Consider the following 20,404-nt stretch of genomic DNA (forward strand, 5'->3'; position numbering starts at 1 on the left):
GAAAAGAGACGGTTCAATATAACAGATGCAGAAAGCGTACAAACAAGAGCTTTGCAACATAACGTTAGCAATAACTGAAGCACTTCTTTAAAAAAATCCTTGCAGAAAGTAAGGTGTTGGACCGCTGAAGTCTCTCTTACATTGAGAGATCAAAATAACAAAGCTCTTTATCAGTCGCTCGGGAGACACGTTTAGTTGTCCAATATAATCTGCGAAAGCAAAATGCTTTTAAGTCTAACATGAAACAAGCAGGCTGAGAGCGAGTAAATACCAAACCTGTCCCCGCTCTCCCGATTTACAAGCTCGTTGCTTTGGTATCCACTTAGATTCTGAACACTGGTTAGAGAACAAAGAGAAAGGGAAAAAAAAAAGGCAAACACAGGCGATATTAGTGTCAGAAAGAAGGAAGCATTTGTTAAATATTGAGTGCTGCATTTAACAAATCCTGCTTTTTCTACCCATGTCACAACAGAAAGTTAGAATGATTCTTACGGGTTAAATACAAATCATCGCTAAAATTGGAAAAAAAAATTAGGGAAATTTAGAATTTCAGTTGAAGAAATACTGGAAATACACAGCGGGTAAGTAAGCATTTGGAAGAGAAAGATGGGCTAACATCATCAGAGCTGGAATCAGATCATTGTTAATCTTGTTTTGCCACGATTAACAATGGCGTAAAATGCCCCTGGGACTAAAGGTTTGCCACCTGGTATTGGTGCCATTTTGCAAAGTTAGAGGGACATCCCTTGATATAAATATGATGGGTGGGCACCTGCAGCACTAAGAACTTATCCTGGGCCTCCACCTACCCATGGCCTATTGTGTTGGTTCCCGAGTGGGGGGGGGGGCAGGGTTTGTACAGGGTCTCCCCCCCTCCCCCGCCGCCGGAATGGGATTATAACCACCTCAAAGGTAGTTGCAAATTTTGTGTTGCAAACTGCCTCCTCCTTCGAGGCTGAGGTCACAACCGAGGCCCCGGATCCCCAGGCAAGACCCACTGCAACCAAGTGGTTGGGATCTGGAAGGCACGGCCCGAAAGGATGGTGGAGGCACACTCAATCTTATCTTTCAAAAGGGAGTTGGGTAAGTATCTGAAGGAAAGAAATTTGCAGGGCAACGGGGAAAGGACGGGGGGGGGGGCGGGTGGGACTAGCTGAGAGTTGGCGCGGGCTCGACAGGCCGAATGGCCTTCTTCCGCACTGTAGCCATTCTACGATTCCTGATATTGAGTGGATCAGTGGGCCTGGTCCCACCCAAGTCTACCGGGTGCCAGTCTGTAGACCATGGTGGGTTGTGTAGACCACGGCTGGGAGTCACCCTCCCCATCGCCTCCTACGCCAATGGCCTTGTTTGAGGCGAGCAGAGGCTCCGCCCCTCACAGGGCCACGAGGAAACTCTGACTGAAGACTGGGGCCCAGCGTTGCTCGGTCCTGGCTTAACTCGCGATCCTCCCGGCAGCTGCAGTTACAGCACAAGTGCACTGAGAGGGCCCCCAATTGTCCACCCCTTCACATTAGCCTTCAGTGGACAATCGAACTTCCTGTTACAACGTGACAAATAGTTCACGATGATTTTCCAATGCAAGGCATTAATAATGAAAGACATTACATTCTTAACTAACCCTGGGGTATGGTGGCATGCTGATTATGTTACTGGACCCGTAATTCCCAGGCCCGGACTAATGATCCCGAGACATACGTCCAAATCCCACCATGGCAGCTGGGGAATTTAAATTCAATTAAATAAATCTGGAATAAAGAGCTGGTATACAACCACTGGATTTTTGTAAAAACCCATCTGGTTCACTTAGAGAAGGAAATCTGCCGTCCTTACCCGGTCTGGGCCTATATGTGACTCCAGACCCACAGCAATGTGGTTGACTCTTAACTGCCCTCTGTAATGGCCTAGCGAGCCACTCAGTTGTATCAAACTGCTACGACAAAGACAGCACTGTGCGAGCACCTTCACCACACACTGCACCTTCCCGAGGGCAATTAGGAATGGGCAATAAATGCTGACCTTGCCAGCGACACCCACATTCAATAATAAAAATGATTGTCTGAAAATGATTCTAGGCTAACAGCAAATATTTGCAAGTGCTAAAAAGTATCAGAAATGTACAGCCACTTGACCAGCCAGTGATCAGCTTTGGTTACTGTATATTTTTGATTGGTGATATACTTTATAATCTGGTGATGTTGATTAAGAAATAAAGTGATCCCCGCACTGTAATAATATTGCACAGAGAGTATACATTCACTTACCATAAACTCTATCTCACAGAATCCTATCTTAATTTTTCACAATATTTAGTCTTTAGTTAATTATTGAAAGGACTGAATCTTTATTTAAACAATGATGTACCTTGAACCATTCTATGTAAGCAAATATCTTAGTGTTGATATCATAGTTACGTGTCTGTGTCTCAGTGGGTACCACCCTCACCGCAGGGTCATGAAGGTTGTGGGATCAAGTCCCACTCTAAAAACCTGAGTACTCAAAATCTAGGCTGACACTCCCAGTACTGAGAGAGTGCTGCACTGTCAGAGGTGCTGTCTTTCGGATGAGACATTACCCCCTCATCATCATAGGCGGTCCCTCGAACGGGGATGACTCGCTTCCACACCAAAGAGGATGAGTTCACAGATGTTTCAATGAAGGACCTAATATTCCAGGTCCTGAACTACATGTTGAAGGGTGGAAGATGCCTGTGCGTGGATTTTTTTAACGTGGGGTGGCCGTTGCACACCAGCCACCACACGGGCTTGACAGAGCTCGGTCTTGGTCCAGTGGCAAGGGTTAACCAGGACGACTGGAGACCTGCTCTGCTGCACAGACCTAGTGCGCTCACATATCGCAGTGTGGGCTGGGCCCGCGCTGCCCCTGGGCCCTGACATTACACCGAGTTCCTGGCTGCCCTCTCAGCTCCACAGAAGGGTTGTGGATTTCAGTTTCTCATTTTCATAATAAATTGCAAGTCAGTTTTGCCCACATTATTGTAAATTGCAACACTGACATTATTCGTTGGCTATCTTGGGAGTGTTTGCTTGATATTGGTAGTCAAGAATATTGATCATCAAGAAGGGCTGCACCAATTTTGCTCGTTATATAATAATCTGGAAAGTGCGACCATGTCTGTCAGCTCTCAGTTACTGTCCTGCAACTGCACCTCATGATCTGCCGTACAGAACTGAAATAGTAAATGCCGGATTCACTTCCACACACAGTCACACGCTTCACATCAATGTGGCTCTTTTGTGTTTTAACATTTTCTTCTGTAGGACTCCCAGGTCCTGGTAAGGGTTTTAACAAAGAGAGAATGCCTTCCCATGCAGCTGCGATCTTCTTCCTGTTTTGTCTTTGTCTGTAGCAGCACTGAGGGAGTGCTGCACTGTCAGAGTTGCCACCTCTTCCCTGCAGCCTCCTTCACTGTCAACACTCGTCACAGCATCTTATTCTTTTACTCACCTTTTTAATTCAGAACTCAAAAATGAAGCTCTTTGCCCCTCTCGCTCTTTCCAACTTTCCACAATCTATAGCTTTTTGAAACCCAATAAAGAAACCATTTTGGCAAACCGGGTATGATCGCCTCGATGGGTCGGAGAGGAATTTCCCAGATTTCTCCCGCCCCCACCACCACCCAAATTGGCCGGGGTTTTTAATCGTTTTTTTATGTTTCTCCCAGGAGTTCACACGGTTTCGGGGTGGGGTGGGGAGTATATGTTTTGATACACAAGGTATCGGGATTGTGTGGGACAGACTCGATGGACCAGAGGGTCTTTACCTGTCCGTCATTGTTCATATGAAACACAGAAACATGGTTTTACAAGTGACTTTCCACTCCATCATATGGCAAATGTGCTTTGCTTATGTGAATACCGTAGCTTTATTATATCCAAAACGTCATTATGATCATATGAACATGTTCCGATCATTTTTAATCGATTTCTCAGTTAAGGGTGCAATGATGGCAAAATGCTTTGGTGCTAATCAGTGGCAGGACGTGGGTTTGAAGCTAAGAACATAAGGATTAGAAGCAGGAGTCGGCCATATGGCCCCTCAAACCTGCTCTGCCATTCAATAAGATCATGGCTGATCTTCGACCTCAACTCCACTTTCCCGCCCGATCCCCATATCCCTTGATTCCCCTAGAGTCCAAAAATCTATCGATCTCAGCCTTGAATATACTCAACGACTCAGCATCTAGGGGTAGAGAATTCAAAAGATTCACAACCCTCTGAGTGAAGAAATTCCTCCTCATCTCAGTCTTAAAAGGCCGACCCCTTATCCTGAGACTGTGAGCCCTGGTTCTAGACTCTCCAGCCCAGGGGGAAACAACCTCTCAGCATCTACCTTGTCAATCCCCCTCAGAATCTTCTTTGTTTCATTACGATCACCTCTCATTCTTCTAAACTCCAGAGAGCATAGGCCCAATCTACATTTCTCAATTTGGTAACTTGCTAACCTTAACCTTATTCCCACAGGCCGGGTTAAACACTGAAGGGAAGATTCACCCTGGCCCCACTCTTGCACACCTCCTAGAAGTTGGGTGCGAAGTGGCATTGATAAGAGATCTGGGGCAAAAGTTAACTTCTGTGGATGGTGTGTGACAAAAAGCCAAAAAGATGAAGAGAAAACAAATAAAATACTTTTGAAAACTATAATAAATGTCTCAGCCATTTTCTGCCTTCAATACAAAGTTTACAATCTTGTTTATATTTACTGCCACCTCTTTGCAAAAACAGACAGAAAAACAGCACAAAAATAACAATAATCACATTTCTGTGTTTTACCAGATTTTACTATTTCAGCAGTGTCAGCTGTGGCTCAGTGGCCAGCATACTCGCCTCTGTGTCAGAAGGTTGTGGGTTCGTAGACCCACTCCAGAGACTTGAGCACAAAAATCTAGGCTGACACTCCAGTGCAGTGCTGAGGGAGGTGCTGTCTCTCAGATGAGATGTTAAACTGAAGCCCTGTCTCCCCTCTCGGGTGGATGTAAAAGATCCCTTAGCACTAATTCGAAGATGAGCAGGGGAGTTATCCCTGGTATCCTGTCAATATTTATCTCTCAATCAAGATCACTAAAAAACGATTATCTGGTCATTATCACATTGCTGATGTGGGAGCTTGCTGTGTGAAAATTGACTGCTGTGTTTCCCACATTACAACAATGACTACACCTCAAAAAGTACTTCATTGGCTGTAAAGTGCTTTGGGATGTCCAGTGGTTGTGAAAGGTGCTATATAAACACAAGTCTTTCCTTATTTCTTCTCTATCTACAATGCAATAGGGACTTTCCTGTTAAAGATATGAGTCCCTGGTTACTGATGCTGAGTCACCGCTGAGAATTCATGCCAGCTCTCTGAGTCATTGCCAAACCAAGCTGCATGCCTGAGACTGAGATGATCTTTTCACAGCTGAGTAAACTGGCAACCAGTCATCTGGAATGCAATGAATTACGTGGCATTACATAAGAGTGTACAAGAGAGAAATGGGTCATTCAACCCACGGTCCAAAGGTAGCATCTGTGGCCATGCTTCGAAGAGGGAAGATGGACAGAACAGAAGAATTAGGAACAGGAGTAGGCCATCTAGCCCCTCGAGCCTGCTCCGCTGTTCAACAAGATCATGGCTGATCTGGCCGTGGACTCAGCTCCACTTACCCGCCCACTCCCCGTAACCCTTAATTCCCTTATTGGTTAAAAATCTATCTATCTGTGATTAGAATACATTCAATGAGCTAGCCTCAACTGCTTCCTTGGGCAGAGAATTCCACAGATTCACAACCCTCTGGGAGAAGAAATTCCTTCTCAACTCGGTTTTAAATTGGCTCCCCTGTATTTTGAGGCTGTGCCCCCTAGTTCTAGTCTCCCCGACCAGTGGAAACAACCTCTCTGCCTCTATCTTGTCTATCTCTTTCATTATTTTAAATGTTTCTATTAGATCACCCCTCATCCTTCTGAACTCCAACAAGTAAAGACCCAGTCTGCTCAAGCTGTCATCATAAGGTAACCCCCTCATCTCCGGAATCAGCCTCGTGAATCGTCTCTGTACCCCCTCCAAAGCCAGTATATCCTTCCTTAAGTAAGGTGACCAAAACTGCACGCAGTACTCCAGGTGCGGCCTCACTAATACCCTGTACAGTTGCAGCAGGACCTCCCTGCTTTTGTACTCCATCCCTCTCGCAATGAAGGCCAACATCCTGATTACCTGCTGCACCTGCAAACTAACTTTTTGGGATTCAGGCACAAGGACCCCCAGGTCCCTCTGCACCGCAGCATGTTGTAATTTCTCCCCATTCAACAGACACGTTAGATTTGGCGATATGCGGTGAGTGCACGGAACAGACAGCCCAGGGATGCACTGGAGACAGATAGTGTGGAAACATTTCAGGGAGAACTGGATCGATCTTTAACGGATTGGGTGCTGGAGGAATATTCGTTTTGGAGACAGACCAGATGGGCTGCACAATCTTTTCTTGTCCTGTATTTTCCTGTGTTGCGAATCTCAAATAAAATAACTCTCTTTGGAGAACGAGTATTAGTGGCAGCGCGAATATTTCTTAAGAATGTATTCATGGGATATGGGTGCCAGTTAAGATTCAACCACAATGCTGTGGGTCTGGAGTCATATTTAGGGCAGACCGGGTAAGGACGGAAAATTTTCTTCCCTAAAGGACATCAGTGAACCAGATGGGTCTATTATGACAATCTGGTAGTTTCATGGTCACCATCGGCGGCCCCGACCTGCGAGGACCATCAGCAGGTCGGGGCCAAAGGAGCAGCGCGGAGCGTACCACTTCAAGGTGCAGCGCGAGCCAGTTCAGGAGAGCAACGGCTGTGAAAAGGGCAACTGGATTGGACGTCACCATAACCCAGGTCAGTGATTGGAGCGTGGGCAGGTACAGCAGGAGCGGCGAGGTCGAGATGCAGGAGCGGTGTGAGATCGTGGAGCAACGTGGAAATTTACCGCCCGATTAACGTTAGTGATTAATTGATTCACTTTCGCCATTTGGGCTTTGCGCCGAGGGAGGCGTTGAACTCCTTTCGCGGTGCAAAAACGGGAACCTCGCCAACGTTCGTGTGGGACTGGGAGTGCTCCAAGAGGGGCCTTGGGAGGGGAAATAAACATTCCAAAAACATTCAGAAAACGTTGCCAACACCCTTACAGTACAAATCGCTACAAAAAAGTAAAAGATTATAAACTGGAACTTAACTTTTTTGGAGATTATCCAAAGGTCAAACAAGGGTCGCAACTGACTCGAAATTCAAGCCCTTGGAATTCTCTACCCTGGAGAGCTGTGGATACTCAGTCGTTGAGTATATTCAAGGTGGAGATCGCTAAGAATTTTGGTTACTAAGGGAATGAAGGGATATGGGGACAGTGCAGGAAAGTGGAGTTGAGGTAGAAGATCAGCCATGATATCAGTGAATGGCGGAGCAGGTTCGAGGGGCCGAATGGCCTACTCTTGCCCCTATTTCTTACGTAGCTGTAAATTCTTTACTGTCCTGGCAATGATGTTTTCTATCATTTGGAGTATGTGACCAATAGTTCTGCTCCTATTAATTATGTTCTTGTGACTATTGGATGGATTTCGCTCCCCTCTAACTGGACTGTTAAAAGATTGAAGGGATAGGTGGCAGATTGGGAGAATCAGCCATAGGGAGAAAAGAAAGTGAATAAATTGCAAGTATTATGGATTTATTTTCAGTCGCTCGCCTGAAGCTCAGTTCAGCTGCTAAATTCAACCCACCAAGGACAAAATGTTCAGGACGGAGGCACAAACTGGCAAATGATTTCTCTGTTCATACTGCACTGTTTTCTAAACGGATCAGGCACGATGGAATCAGAATGGTCAGCATTGGATATAATTCTGACGTTTTTTTCTTTTCAAAAACATGTACCTGAATTTTGGCCCCAGTTCACCACTGTGCTTTTAGCTATAATGATATATTATTGTTATTATTTCTTGCTATACTTTGCCAGGACAACAATTCAGCAAATTGTGGAAGTATTTCAACACGACAGACACCATGCGAGCAGTAATCCATACGGATGTTATGTGGGTTTTTAACCCTGCAAGATCAAGAGGGGGAAGGGGCAGGACTGATTTAAAATGACCCTTAGTTTTAGAGGGCTCAATTTTCCACAGTGATTTGCGCCGCTTTTTTTCACCTAAGTTCAAAAATACAAGTTTCCCCAATCAATGTGCGCGGCGTAACTCAGTTAGTTACGATTTTTTTTAGGTTAGTTTTTTTTTGTAACTGTCACCCGTGCCAATTCTGGCCATTTAAGCACGTTTAGCCAACTCCGATTTACTCCAATTCTTCTTAGGATGGCGTGAGTGGTCCCTGTGGAAAAACCTTCTGGTGAGTTAAGAAAATCAGCGGAGGTAAGTGAATCAGCACAGCAGATGCAGTTCCACGGCCCAGACAGCAGCTGCAGGAGAGGTGAGAGAGAGTGGGAGCGGGGGATGGAAGGGCCTTTCGGGCATAGTTAGGAGCAGGGACCGGGAGGGAGGAGGCCGTTCAGCCTGGGATAGGAGCAGGGACCGGGTGGCCATTCGTCCTGGGATAGGAGCTGGGATCGGTGGGGAGGGGGCGCCATTCGGCCTGGGATAGGAGCGGGGACCGGGAGGCCATTTGGCCTGGGATAGGAGCTGGGACTGGGACCAGGAGGGAGGAGGCCGTTCGGCCTGGGATAGGAGCAGGGACCGGGTGGTCATTCGGCCTGGGATAGGAGCAGGGACCTGGTGGCCATTCGGCCTGGGGTGGATCGATGGGGAGGGGGGGGGAGAGGCCATTCGGACTGGGATAGGACCTGGGACTGGGACTGGGAGGCCATTCGGGAGAGGGGAGATCAACTTTTGTCATTACACTTGAATAATGTAATGGCGGTAAGTTGCTGCAATGTGTAATGTGCGTGTGCAGGGTGTTGTGAGCTGGCTGTAAGTGTCACGTTCCAGCCTCAGCCCGCATTGTGTCCCTGGTTACCGTGGCAACCCGATCTTTTTGGCGCAGATCAAGGCTCCACCCCCAAAATTAAAAGACAGGCTAGGCGGCGCCAAAATGAAGAATGCAAACGTGGAAACTTGGATGATTTTTTTTTGGCATACTTGGGCCACAAAAAAAAAACAGGCATAACTCTTCAAGTACGCTAAAAAAACAGCTTTGGGGAAAACTGAGCCCATTACTCCCCCCTCTCCCCATAGCCTGAACTGCTCACAGAAAATGCCCTAACTGCACTTGAAGATAACAATCACTTTCTCTCTCATCTCCTTCCTGTTCAAGGTTATGTCATGGTCACAGCAGCTATTCTGATTGCTGTTGGCAGTAAATCCATCTTGGAGAGAAGATATTACTGAGAGTATTTCCTGCTCAAGGTCATGTGCCTTGACTACAAACGGAGCAAGAATTTGACCTTGATGTTTTTAAGGTACTTGCTAAATCCTCCGCGACCTCAGAATTGGAAAGCAGTTTGTTATTAAAGCAGCTGTTGTAAGAACTTTTCTCACCCAGAGGGTGGTGGGGGTCTGGAACTCACTGCCTGGAAGGGTGGTAGAGGCAGAAACCCTCATCACATTTAAAAAGTACCTGGATGTGCACCTGAAGTGCCGTAACCTACAGGGCTATGGACCAAGAGCTGGAAAGTGGGATTAGGCTGGGTAGCTCTTTGTCATGGACACGAGGGGCCGAATGACCTCGTTCTGTGTCATAAATTTCTATGATTCTGTGATGAGCAGTATGTGAAACATAAAATGTAACAAGTGGAATAAATGGCTGCGTAAAAATTGAGATTAAAATATATGTTGAAATACTGTATACCTTTATCGTGTAAGCCTTTTTAGCGTTCTATTGTCGATGCCAATTATTACTTATGACTACGAAAAAAATTGCATGCTTTCTTGCTTGTTTCCCCTGGCTGGAGAGTCTAGAACGAGTGGGCATAGTCTCAGGATTAAGGGGTTGGCCATTTACGACTGAGGTGAGGAGGAATTTCTTCACTCAGAGGGTGGTGAATCTTTGGAATTCTCTGCCCCAGAGGGCTGTGGATGCTCAGTCGTTGAGTATATTCAAGGCTGAGAGAGGTAGATTTTGGACTCGAGGGGAATCAAGGGATATGGGGATCGGGCGGGAAAGTGGTGTTGAGGTTGAAGATCAGCCATGATCTTATTGAATGGCGGAGCAGGCTCGAGGGGCCGAATGGTCTACTGCTCCTAATCCTTATGTTCTTTTTCTGTTAGTTTTTTTTTTACTTTCTCTCCCCAGAACTGTCCTTAATTTACTGCAAGTAGAATGAAGCTACCTGGTTGGGCAAATATTCCATTAGTTGGCTTATTTGAAAATATAATGGTATCGCCTCGGGCAAGAGTTAAACGTTAACATCTGTTGTGAGTCACTGAATGGTATGTAACTATTGCTGAGGTACGTATTATATAAATATTAATTGCAGTTAAAGGCTGTGACTGGAACACTAAATTACACTTAAATTACAGGGGGGGCACACATTCAACTTTGGACATTATATATTCAAAGTCACTTCTGAAAGGCAACAGTTTACATTATAATACATCGGCTATTAACAACCAATCGGCGAGAGATTTCGCGCTCCTAGTCACAATTTATTTCATTAGCAGCCTGCAAAAGGGCATGAGTCATAAAACTGGATGGAACTATTACAGAAAAATATTTAATATAGATATTGATGGTCCTTACAGCCACCATTCCTATTCAGTTTCTTAATCACTAAATCAACAAACTATTATAGCCTAAAAATCATAACGTCAAAGTATTTGTTTTATTACATCCAAGCTAAGAGCATTTTAAAACTCTAGCCAAGACATTAAACCGAGGCCCCGTCTGCTCTCTCAGGTGGATGTAAAAGATCCTACGGCACTATTTCGAAGAAGAGCAGAGGAGCCCATCCCGGATGAGCAATATTCATCCCTCAACCAACATCACTGGAACAGATTGGCCCGGATTTTGCAATAGGAATAACAGTGAGGCTATCAACACTCGCCGTTATTGAGGAGTAAATCAAACAACATCTTCTGGCGTACACATGTGCATGGTTGAACACGGAAATCGGGAAGTTGCTGTCTAAGTTGCCGGGCTACTTAGCAGAAGGGCATGAAGTTGCTGTACTTATCCACTAAATACCCACGAAACACGGCAGAAAAAGTTCGGGCTGTTGCATTCAAGTGTAAGTGAATTTTTAAAGATGTGCTAAGTCTTAATTACTGCCAAATAATCTCTCCGGCCCTGAAAAATTACTGTTACAAGTGTTGGAGTCTCATTCCTTCAAATGTTAATCATTGTTGGAGATTTATGAAAATTAAAAAATTAAAATAAAAGTTTTTTTACTTTTTCTTTCTAGCTCTTAATCCCGTCTTTCTTTCCCTCTCTTTATTTTGCATGCTGGACATGATTTTATATTTAATTAAATATTCTAACCTACACTTCCTGGTTTAGACTCTGCATGTCTCAGTAAGGATTCTTCAATCTGATTGGTTGGAGAGACACACCGTTCACACAGGTCCCAAATCCCCTGTAGAGGGCGCCGCACTGTTCATTAGCGCACATCGCAGTCTAAAAGCCCACAGAAAGTTTACGGGGAAGTATAAGTGTAATGAACGGTGATTTCTGTTACTTCATTGCAGACGCAAAATCCAGGCCATTATCACATTGCTGTTTGTGGGAGCTTGCTGTGCGCAAATTGTTGAACATTATTTGCCAATTATGTGCCCATTCTGCAAGTTTATTAATGTCCTCCTGTAATTTGGTGCAGTCCTCCTCAATATTGACTACTTGGTGTCATCCGCAAATTTAAAAATTGTATTTTTGATTCCAAACTCTAAATCGTTAATATAAATTGTGAACAACAGTGGTCCCAGCACTGATCCTTGTGGAACACCACTACCCACCTTCTGCCACTGTGAATAGCTACCCTTTACCCCTACTCTCTGCTTTCTGTCTTGAAGCCAGCTAGCGATCCATTCTGCTACTTGTCCCCTGACTCCGCATTCTCTGACCTTGTTCATCAGTCTGTTACGGGGTACTTTATCAAAGATCTTTTGAAAATCTAGATAAATGACATCTACTGCGTTGCCCTTATCTTCTCTCTCTGTTGCCTCTTCGAAAAATTCAATGAGGTTGGTCAAGCAAGACTTTCAACGGTGAGGTGAAGGAGGGAGTGGGGGGGGGGGGGCACCAAAGGCCAGAGTGGGAGGAATGCAGAGTTCTAGAGGAGTTATAGAGCTGGATAGGCAGCGGTGAGGCCATGAACGGATTTAAACATGAGAATAAAAATGTTTTAATTGGCAGCGTTGGTGAACCGGGAATCAATTAGTTCAGCAAGGACAGGGTTGATGTGAGAGTGGGACCTCGTGTGGGTTAGGAAATGGGCAGCGGGGTATTTGGATGAGCTAAAGTTTGTGGAGGGTAGAGGATGGGAGGCCTGCCATTTTGAGTAAAAAAGAATTGTTTAGAAGAATGAGAAGCGATCATATTGAAACATATAAGATTCTGAGGGGGCTGGACAGTTTGGATGCAGAGAGGATGTTTCCTCCCATGGGGGAATCTAGAACTAAGGGTCACAGTCTCAGAATAAGGGGTCGCCCATTTAAAACGGAAGTGAGGAAGAATTTCTTCTCTCAGAGGGAGTCTGCGGAATTCTCTGCCCCAGAGAGCTGTGGAGGCTGGGTCATTGAATATATTTACGGTGGAGATAGATTTTTGAAGGATAAGAGAGTCAAGGGTTAAGGGGAGCGGGCAGTGAAGTGGAGTTGAGGTCAAGATCAGATTAGCCATGATCTTATTGAATGGTGGAGCAGGGTCAAGGGGCCTACTCCTGCTCCTATGTCTTATGTTCTTCTTCCAACGTCTGATGTTACAGACATCAGTTAGGTTGCTTGCTGCTGACTGTGCTTGTGTCTGTAACACATTCCCTGGGAAAGAGACAGCTGAGCAAAGAACAGAGGTAAGACAATGAATAGAGAACACACACACACTGTAAGGTTTGCCAAGTCCCACTGGGAGGTTATCCATTGTTAGAATGTTGGACTGATCCCATAACTGTATAAATTAAAATCATATTTCTGCACCTATACTGTCACAAGGAAACAGTAACACGAGTTAATTGTTTACACAGCTCACACTAAACAAAACCATTAGAAACCAGTATTTTTTTTTAAGTAAGCTAACATAATTACTATGAATAGAACATTTCACATCTGTCCATTTAACTTGCGCTACAAGAGGTTGACTTTGTTCATCAGTTTGTTATAGGGTACCTTATCAAAGAGCTTTTGAAAAATCTAGATAAATTACATCTACTGCGTTCCCCTTGTCTTCTCTCTCTGCTACCTCTTCAAAAATGGAATTATGTACTTCTCTCATTTGGGGCAACACAATTGCTTATCTTCCACCCTATCACAGACCTCCCCTTTTGTTCTTTCTTCCCCTCCCCCTTTCAGTGCTTGTTAAGAATCTGTTCTTTCCGAACACGCTCCAGTTCTGACGAAGGGTCGTCGATCTGAAACGTTCACTCCGCTTCCCTCTCCACGGATGCTGCCTGACCCGCTGAGATTTCCAGCATTTTCTGTTTTTATTCCAGATTCCAGCATCCGCAGTATTTTGCTTTTGTGCTTATCACACTGATCTCACTGAGTAAGTAAAGTCAGGCGATGCTTGTGTCAATGAGCTGCTCATTTCATGTTAAATATACCCCAGCCAAGTTCTGAACTGCTGCTAACCAACAGACCCAACATTCAGCAGAAATGCATTTATAACAAAACAACGATCCCCAATTGATCGATGCACAGATTAACCATGGAAGTAAAAAAAACATGGGGGACTAAGTGAACAGCTTCTGAATTAGATTGTAATGAAGTGCCGTGAAGGAAAGGGGGCTGTATCATATAGATGATAAAGAACGCATCCCAAAAATTCCTAAAACTGCCATCTGAATTATTGTTAATATGAACAAAATGTTGAATCATTGTGGGTGGTGATTAGAGATAGTAAGGGGAAAAAGTCACTGGTCGGCGTAGTTTATAGGCCCCCAAATAATAACTTCATGGTGGGGCGGGCAATAATCAAGGGAATAATGGAGGCATGTGAAAAAGGAACGGCAGTAGTTATGGGGGATTTTAACCTACATATCGATTGGTCAAATCAAATCGCAGGGGGTAGCCTGGAGGAGGAATTCATAGAATGCATACGAGATTGTTTCTTAGAACAGTATGTAACAGAGCCTACAAGGCAGCAAGCCATTTTGGATCTGGTCCTGTGTAACGAGACAGGAAAAATAAACGATCTCCTCGTAAAAGATCCTCTCTGAATGAGTGATCACAATATGGTTGAATTTGTAATACAGATTGAGGATGAGGAAGTTGTGTCAGAAACGAGCGTACTATGCTTAAACAAAGGGAACTACAGTGGGATGAGGGCAGAGTTGGCTAAAGTAGACTGGAAACAAGGACTAAACGGTGGCACAATTGAGGAACAGTGGAGGACTTTTAAGGAGTTCTTTCATAATGCGCAACAAAAATATATTCCAGTGAAAAAGAAGGGCGGCAAGAGAAGAGATAACCAGCCGTGGATAACCAAGGAAATAAAGGAAAGTATCAAATCAAACACCAATGCGTATAAGGTGGCCAAGTGGGAAACTAGAGGATTGGGAAGATTTTAAACAACAGCAAAGAATGACTAAAAAAGCAATAAAGAAAGGGAAGATAGATTACGAAGGTAAACTTGCGCAAAACATAAAAACAGATAGTAAAAGCTTTTACAGATATATAAAACGGAAAAGAGTGACTAAAGTAAATGTTGGTCCCTTAGAAGATGAAAAGGGGGATTTAATAATGGGAAATGTGGAAATGGCTGAGACCATAAACAATTATTTTGCTTCCGTCTTCACAATGGAAGACACAAAAACCATGCCAAAAATTGCTGGTCACGGGAATGTGGGAAGGGAGGACCTTGAGATGATCACTATCACTAGGGGGGGTAGTGCTGGACAGACTAATGGGACTGAAGGTAGACAAGTCCCCTGGTCCTGATGAAATGCATCCCAGGGTATTAAAAGAGATGACGGAAGTTATAGCAGATGCATTTGTTATAATCTACCAAAATTCTCTGGATTCTGGGGAGGTACCAGCGGATTGGAGAGCAGCTAATGTAACGCCTCTGTTTAAAAAAGGGGGCAGGCAAAAGGCAGGTAACTATAGGCCGGTTAGTTTAACATCTGTAGTGGGGAAAATGCTTGAAACTATCATTAAGGAAGAAATAGCGGGACATCTGGATAGGAATAGTGCAATCAAGCAGACGCAGCATGGATTCATGAAGGGGAAATCATGTTTAACTAACTTACTGGAATTCTTTGAGGATATAACGAGCATGGTGGATAGAGGTGTACCGATGGATGTGGTGTATTTAGATTTCCAAAAGGTATTCGATAAGGTGCCACACAAAAGGTTACTGCAGAAGATAAAGGTACGCGGAGTCAGAGGAAATGTATTAGCATGGATAGAGAATTGGCTGGCGAACAGAAAGCAGAGAGTCAGGATAAATGGGTCCTTTTCCGGTTGGAAATCAGTGGTTAGTGGTGTGCCACAGGGATCAGTGCTGGGACCACAACTGTTTACAATATACATAGATGACCTAGAGGAGGGGACAGAGTGTAGTGCAACAAAATTTGCAGATGACACTAAGATTAGTGGGAAAGCGGGTTGTGTAGAGGACTCAGAGAGACTGCAAGGAGATTTGGATAGGTTAAGCGAATGGGCTAAGGTTTGGCAGATGGAATACAATGTCGGAAAGTGTGAGGTTATCCACCTTGGGAAAAAAACAGGAAAAGGGAATATTATTTGAATGGGGAGAAATTACAACATGCTGTGGTGCAGAGGGACCTGGGGGTCCTTGTGCATGAATCCCAAAAGGTTACTTTGCAGGTACAGCAGGTAATCAGGGAGGCGAATGGAATGTTGTCCTTCATTGCGAAAGGGATGGAGTACAAAAGCAGGGAGGTCCTGCTGCAACTGTATAGGGTATTGGTGAGGCCACACCTGGAGTACTGCGTACAGTTTTGGTCACCTTACTTAAGGAAGGGTATACTAGCTTTGGAAGGGGTACAGAGACGATTCACTAGGCTGATTCGAGAAATGAGGGGGTTACCTTATGATGATAGATTGAGTAGACTGGGTCTTTACTCGTTGGAGTTAAGAAGGATGAGGGGTGATCTTATAGAAACATTTAAAATCATGAAAGGGATAGACAAGATAGAAACATAGAAAATAGGTGCAGGAGTAGGCCATTCAGCAGAGAGGTTGTTTCCACTGGTCGGGGAGACTAGAACTAGGGGGCACAGCCTCAAAATACGGAGGAGCCAATTTAAAACCGAGTTGAGAAGGAATTTCTTCTCCCAGAGGGTTGTGAATCTGTGGAATTCTCTGCCCAAGGAAGCAGTTGAGGCTAGCTCATTGAATGTATTCAAGTCACAGATAGATAGATTTTTAAGCAATAAGGGAATTAAGGGTTACGAGGAGAGGGCGGGTAAGTGGAGCTGAGTCCACGACCAGATCAGCCATGATCTTATTGAATGACGGAGCAGGCTCGAGGGTCTAGATGGCCTACTCCTGTTCCTAATTCTTATGTTCTTAATATACTATACAGGCAGCTAGAGATGACTAATACAATTTTTAAAAATTATAGAATCAATATCGTTTGGCTTTGATCATTTCCTTTCTGATGTCCCATTAGACTTTCCCGGTCTGGTCTATATTTGACTCCAGACCCACAGCAATGTGGTTGTCGCTTAATGACCCTCTGAAATGGCGGCTCACCGCCACCTTCTCAAGGGGCAATTAGGGATGGGCAAGAAATGCTGGCCTTGTCGGGACGCCCACATCGCATGAATGAGTAAAAAAAGAAGTGTTGGTACCACTTCTGGCGAACATGCAAACAACCAACGCACACAATCAGTGCTCGGTCACTGTTTCCCCTGTCTGAGCATGTGCACAATTAGACTACATTTAAATGACGTGTAAGTTACAGTGCACCAACTTACTGAAATTTACTCAGAACCGGTCACAGTCGATGCTGCCACCTTCTCCATAGGTGGGAGATTAAAGTATCCCCATTGTGTGACTGTGGAGCTCCTAATCAGACCCTAGAGCACACGATTGAGCACTGCCCTCAGAGTGAATTCACAGGCATCAACAACAACAACAAAAGCAACAACTTGTATCTATATAACACCTTTAACGTGGTAAAATGCTCCAAGGTGCTTCACAGCAGTGTTATAAGACAAAACAAAAACATTTGACACCGAGCCACATACGAAGAAATTACAGCAGATGACCAAAAGCTTGGTCAAAGAGGTAGGTTTTAAGGAGCGTCTTAAAGGAGAAAAGAGAGGTAGAGAGGGAGGGAGTTCCAGATTTTGGGGCCCAGGCAGCTGAAGGCACGGCCACTGATGGTTGAGCAGTTATAATCAGGGATGCTCAGGAGGGCAGAATTTGAGGAGCGCATACTGCAAGATTACAAGATATGCATGGTGTTACACAGGAAGCTCTGGCCTGGATATCCGACTTAGATATTGACCTATGACTTGCTTTGCTAGTACCATACGGAAGGAGAAGACTGAGTGGCAAAAATATACTTGTCAGAGGACTGTACGAAGCAGCGGTGCCCTTTCCTCCCAAGCAGGCTTGATTTTAAAATGAAATGTAATCTAGTCTGGACTTGCCTGCATCCGTGGTGAAGATGATACAGTACGGTGCCACGATTGCACATCACCTTCTGAACAGGAAAGTACAAAAGCCACGGCCAACACCAAATTGTACATTATCTATCAGAGACTCCACATTGTGCTCACTACGAACCAAGCAAGTTTTAAACGTTCGATCTTTGCACACTCTGGGCATCCAAATAATGCTTACTGTTACAAAAGCAAAATACTACAGGTGCTGGAATCTGAAATAAAAACAGAAAGTGCTGGAAATACTCAGCGGGTCAGGCAGCATCTGTGGAGAGAGAGAAACAGAGTTAGCTTTTTCGGATCTGTGACCCTTGATCAGAGCTGGAGAAGGGTCACAGACCCGAACCGTTAACTCTGTTTCTCTCCACAGATGCTGCCAGATCTGCTGAGATTTCCAGCATTTTCTGTTTTTTTATTAATGTTCACTGTTATTAGGTTTCATATATTTTCAGCAGTTTCTTTCACTTTTGCATTCTACAATTTACACATTTTTTTCTTCAAAACGTTATCTATTACCTTCATATAGGCGCACCAACCAAGTAACATCAAGTGCATTATTTCCCTCTCCAACCCAATCCCTTGTGTGAGAAGGACGTGCATTTTGGATCTTTTTCGGAATGGCTCAATATTTGTAAACCGCCCCTTCCTATGACATTGTGTGAAGGTGCACAGTAAAGTTTGGCAGCCAAATGAAATTTGCCTCCAGTTCCTGACTGCACGGTGATACAACTATATGTAAACCGAAGCAAAACTGGGAACCCGCTAAAGCGTTAGGAATTCTAATGAGAAATGTCTCAAGGTCTTAGGGCCAAAGACTGACCTAAGTGGAGGAAGAGCATCCGGGAGGGCGCTGAGCACCTCGAGTCTCATCGCCGAGAGCATGCAGAAAGCAAGCGCAGGCAGCGGAAGGAGCGTGCGGCAAACCAGTCCCACCCACCCCTTTCCTTCAGCGACTGTCTGTCCCACCTGTGACAGAGACTGTAATTCCTGTATTGGACTGTACAGTCACCTGAGAACTCACTCTTAGAGTGGAAGCAAGTCTTCCTCGATTTCGAAGGACTGCCTATAATGATGATGGGAAGAAATAGACAAGAGTGTACACAAAAGATCTGAGAGCATGTTCGAGGTTATATTTCTTTGGCAGTACCTCCCAAACCCGCGACCTCTACCACCTAGAAGGACAAGGGCAGCAGGCGCATGGGAACACCACCACCTCTACGTTCCCCTCCAAGTCACACACCATCCCGACTTGAAAATACATCGGCCGTTCTTTCATCGTCGCTGGGTCAAAGTCCTGGAACTCCCTCCCTAACAGCACTGTGGGAGCACCTTCACCACACGGACTGCAGCGGTTCAAGAAGGCAGCTCACCACCACCTTCTCGATTAGGGATGGGCAAATAAATGCTGGCCTTGTCAGCGACACCCACATCTCAGGAATGAATTTTTTAAAATCACTGTTGTGATCCAGCTCACATTTATAAACTGTCCCACTGGTCTATGTCAACATCTGGACCTTCGAAGAGAGCTTCGGGCTGTGTTCCAGCTCTTTCAATCTCTACACGCAGTATTTCTAAAATACAAAAATCCCTTGAGCTATCTGCAAATCCTATAAAAACAAGCAACAGAAATATGTGCAAAATAACACACTGTGCACTCCAGGAAGCCAGAATGATGCATTTCCTTTGCAGTTCATGTGTTAGATAACACGAGGCATGTTCTCTGAGCACTTCGTTATTAATATTCGTGCACTGTCTAAGCTTTCCTCCTCTTTACATTTAAAATAAATGAGATTCATGGCATTATCTTCCTGAGCATTTTGGGGGGGTGCAGCACTTTGAGTGATTATAGACACACTTGTACAACTCTGCATAACTTCAGCACTTCCAATAGACTGACCTCTTCTCGATCGCATCTATGTTCCTGATCAGTAGCCAAAGCTCCTCTTGTTCGCCAGCCCTGGAGGACAGCAGCAGATGGTGGCTGGTGATACACAGGGTCCCCTTCACAGGCTGCAGGAAGGGGCGAGAAAGAACGACATGGTCCACTTTAGAAGTCTTGATCAGCTCCGCGAACTCCATTCCAGGGGAAGCCCTGCAGCCCGGGAACTAGCGAGGAGATCCCATCTTAAGCAAACTACAGCAGCATCTCATTCAGTGAAAGGGGATCGGAAAAGGAACGTACAATACAGTATAGCTCATTTGAATACAACGTAACAAAGAGCTATTGAATATGACCTAATTTGGCAGCTCAGATTTGTTGTGATCTATGCAATGTGACATGCACAGAACTTTTTAAATATATCTATATCGATTAATTGCATGGCTTGGCTGAGAATCGTTCATTTTTTTAAAAAGCTTTGCTGCCTTGAGCGGATTGTTAGAATTAACGGGACAGGAACTTTTTCCCTCGCTGAAAAATGGGTGGGATTGAAGGAGGATGTGATATTTAAAGTGGGTTATTGTGAAATAGCCTCAATCAACAATCGTGTTCTGCAAATCCCCGGGCACATCAAAGTGACTTATTTTAAATACATCCCCAAAATAATTTGTTCCTTTAACTGCTCAAGTACTGCAGGGGATTGAGAAAGAAATGGTGCATTTTTTTAAAAAAGATTTATAACCCATATGTATCTTTTAATTCTTT

General features: G+C 44.6%; 1 protein-coding gene across 2 annotated transcripts in view; it reads right to left on the reverse strand.

Moving 5' to 3' along the window:
- The window catches only part of LOC139279712 (myotubularin-related protein 9-like), a 50,480-nt gene extending 30,320 nt beyond the window's left edge, over window positions 1-20,160 (reverse strand). Inside the window, exons 1-2 of one of the 2 annotated variants that reach the window (XM_070898867.1) lie at window positions 19,658-20,160; window positions 277-336 (exon numbers count right to left, since the gene is read on the reverse strand). In XM_070898867.1, the coding sequence (XP_070754968.1) occupies window positions 277-336; window positions 19,658-19,839 (242 nt within the window). In that variant the 5' untranslated portion in view covers window positions 19,840-20,160. The remainder of the gene's footprint in view (window positions 1-276; window positions 337-19,657) is intronic. The other variant, XM_070898868.1, reaches the window with a different exon arrangement.
- Window positions 20,161-20,404: the final 244 nt, after the last annotated feature.

Source organism: Pristiophorus japonicus, chromosome 14 (genome assembly GCF_044704955.1).
Source record: "Pristiophorus japonicus isolate sPriJap1 chromosome 14, sPriJap1.hap1, whole genome shotgun sequence".
In the NCBI taxonomy this organism is placed as follows: domain Eukaryota; kingdom Metazoa; phylum Chordata; class Chondrichthyes; family Pristiophoridae; genus Pristiophorus; species Pristiophorus japonicus.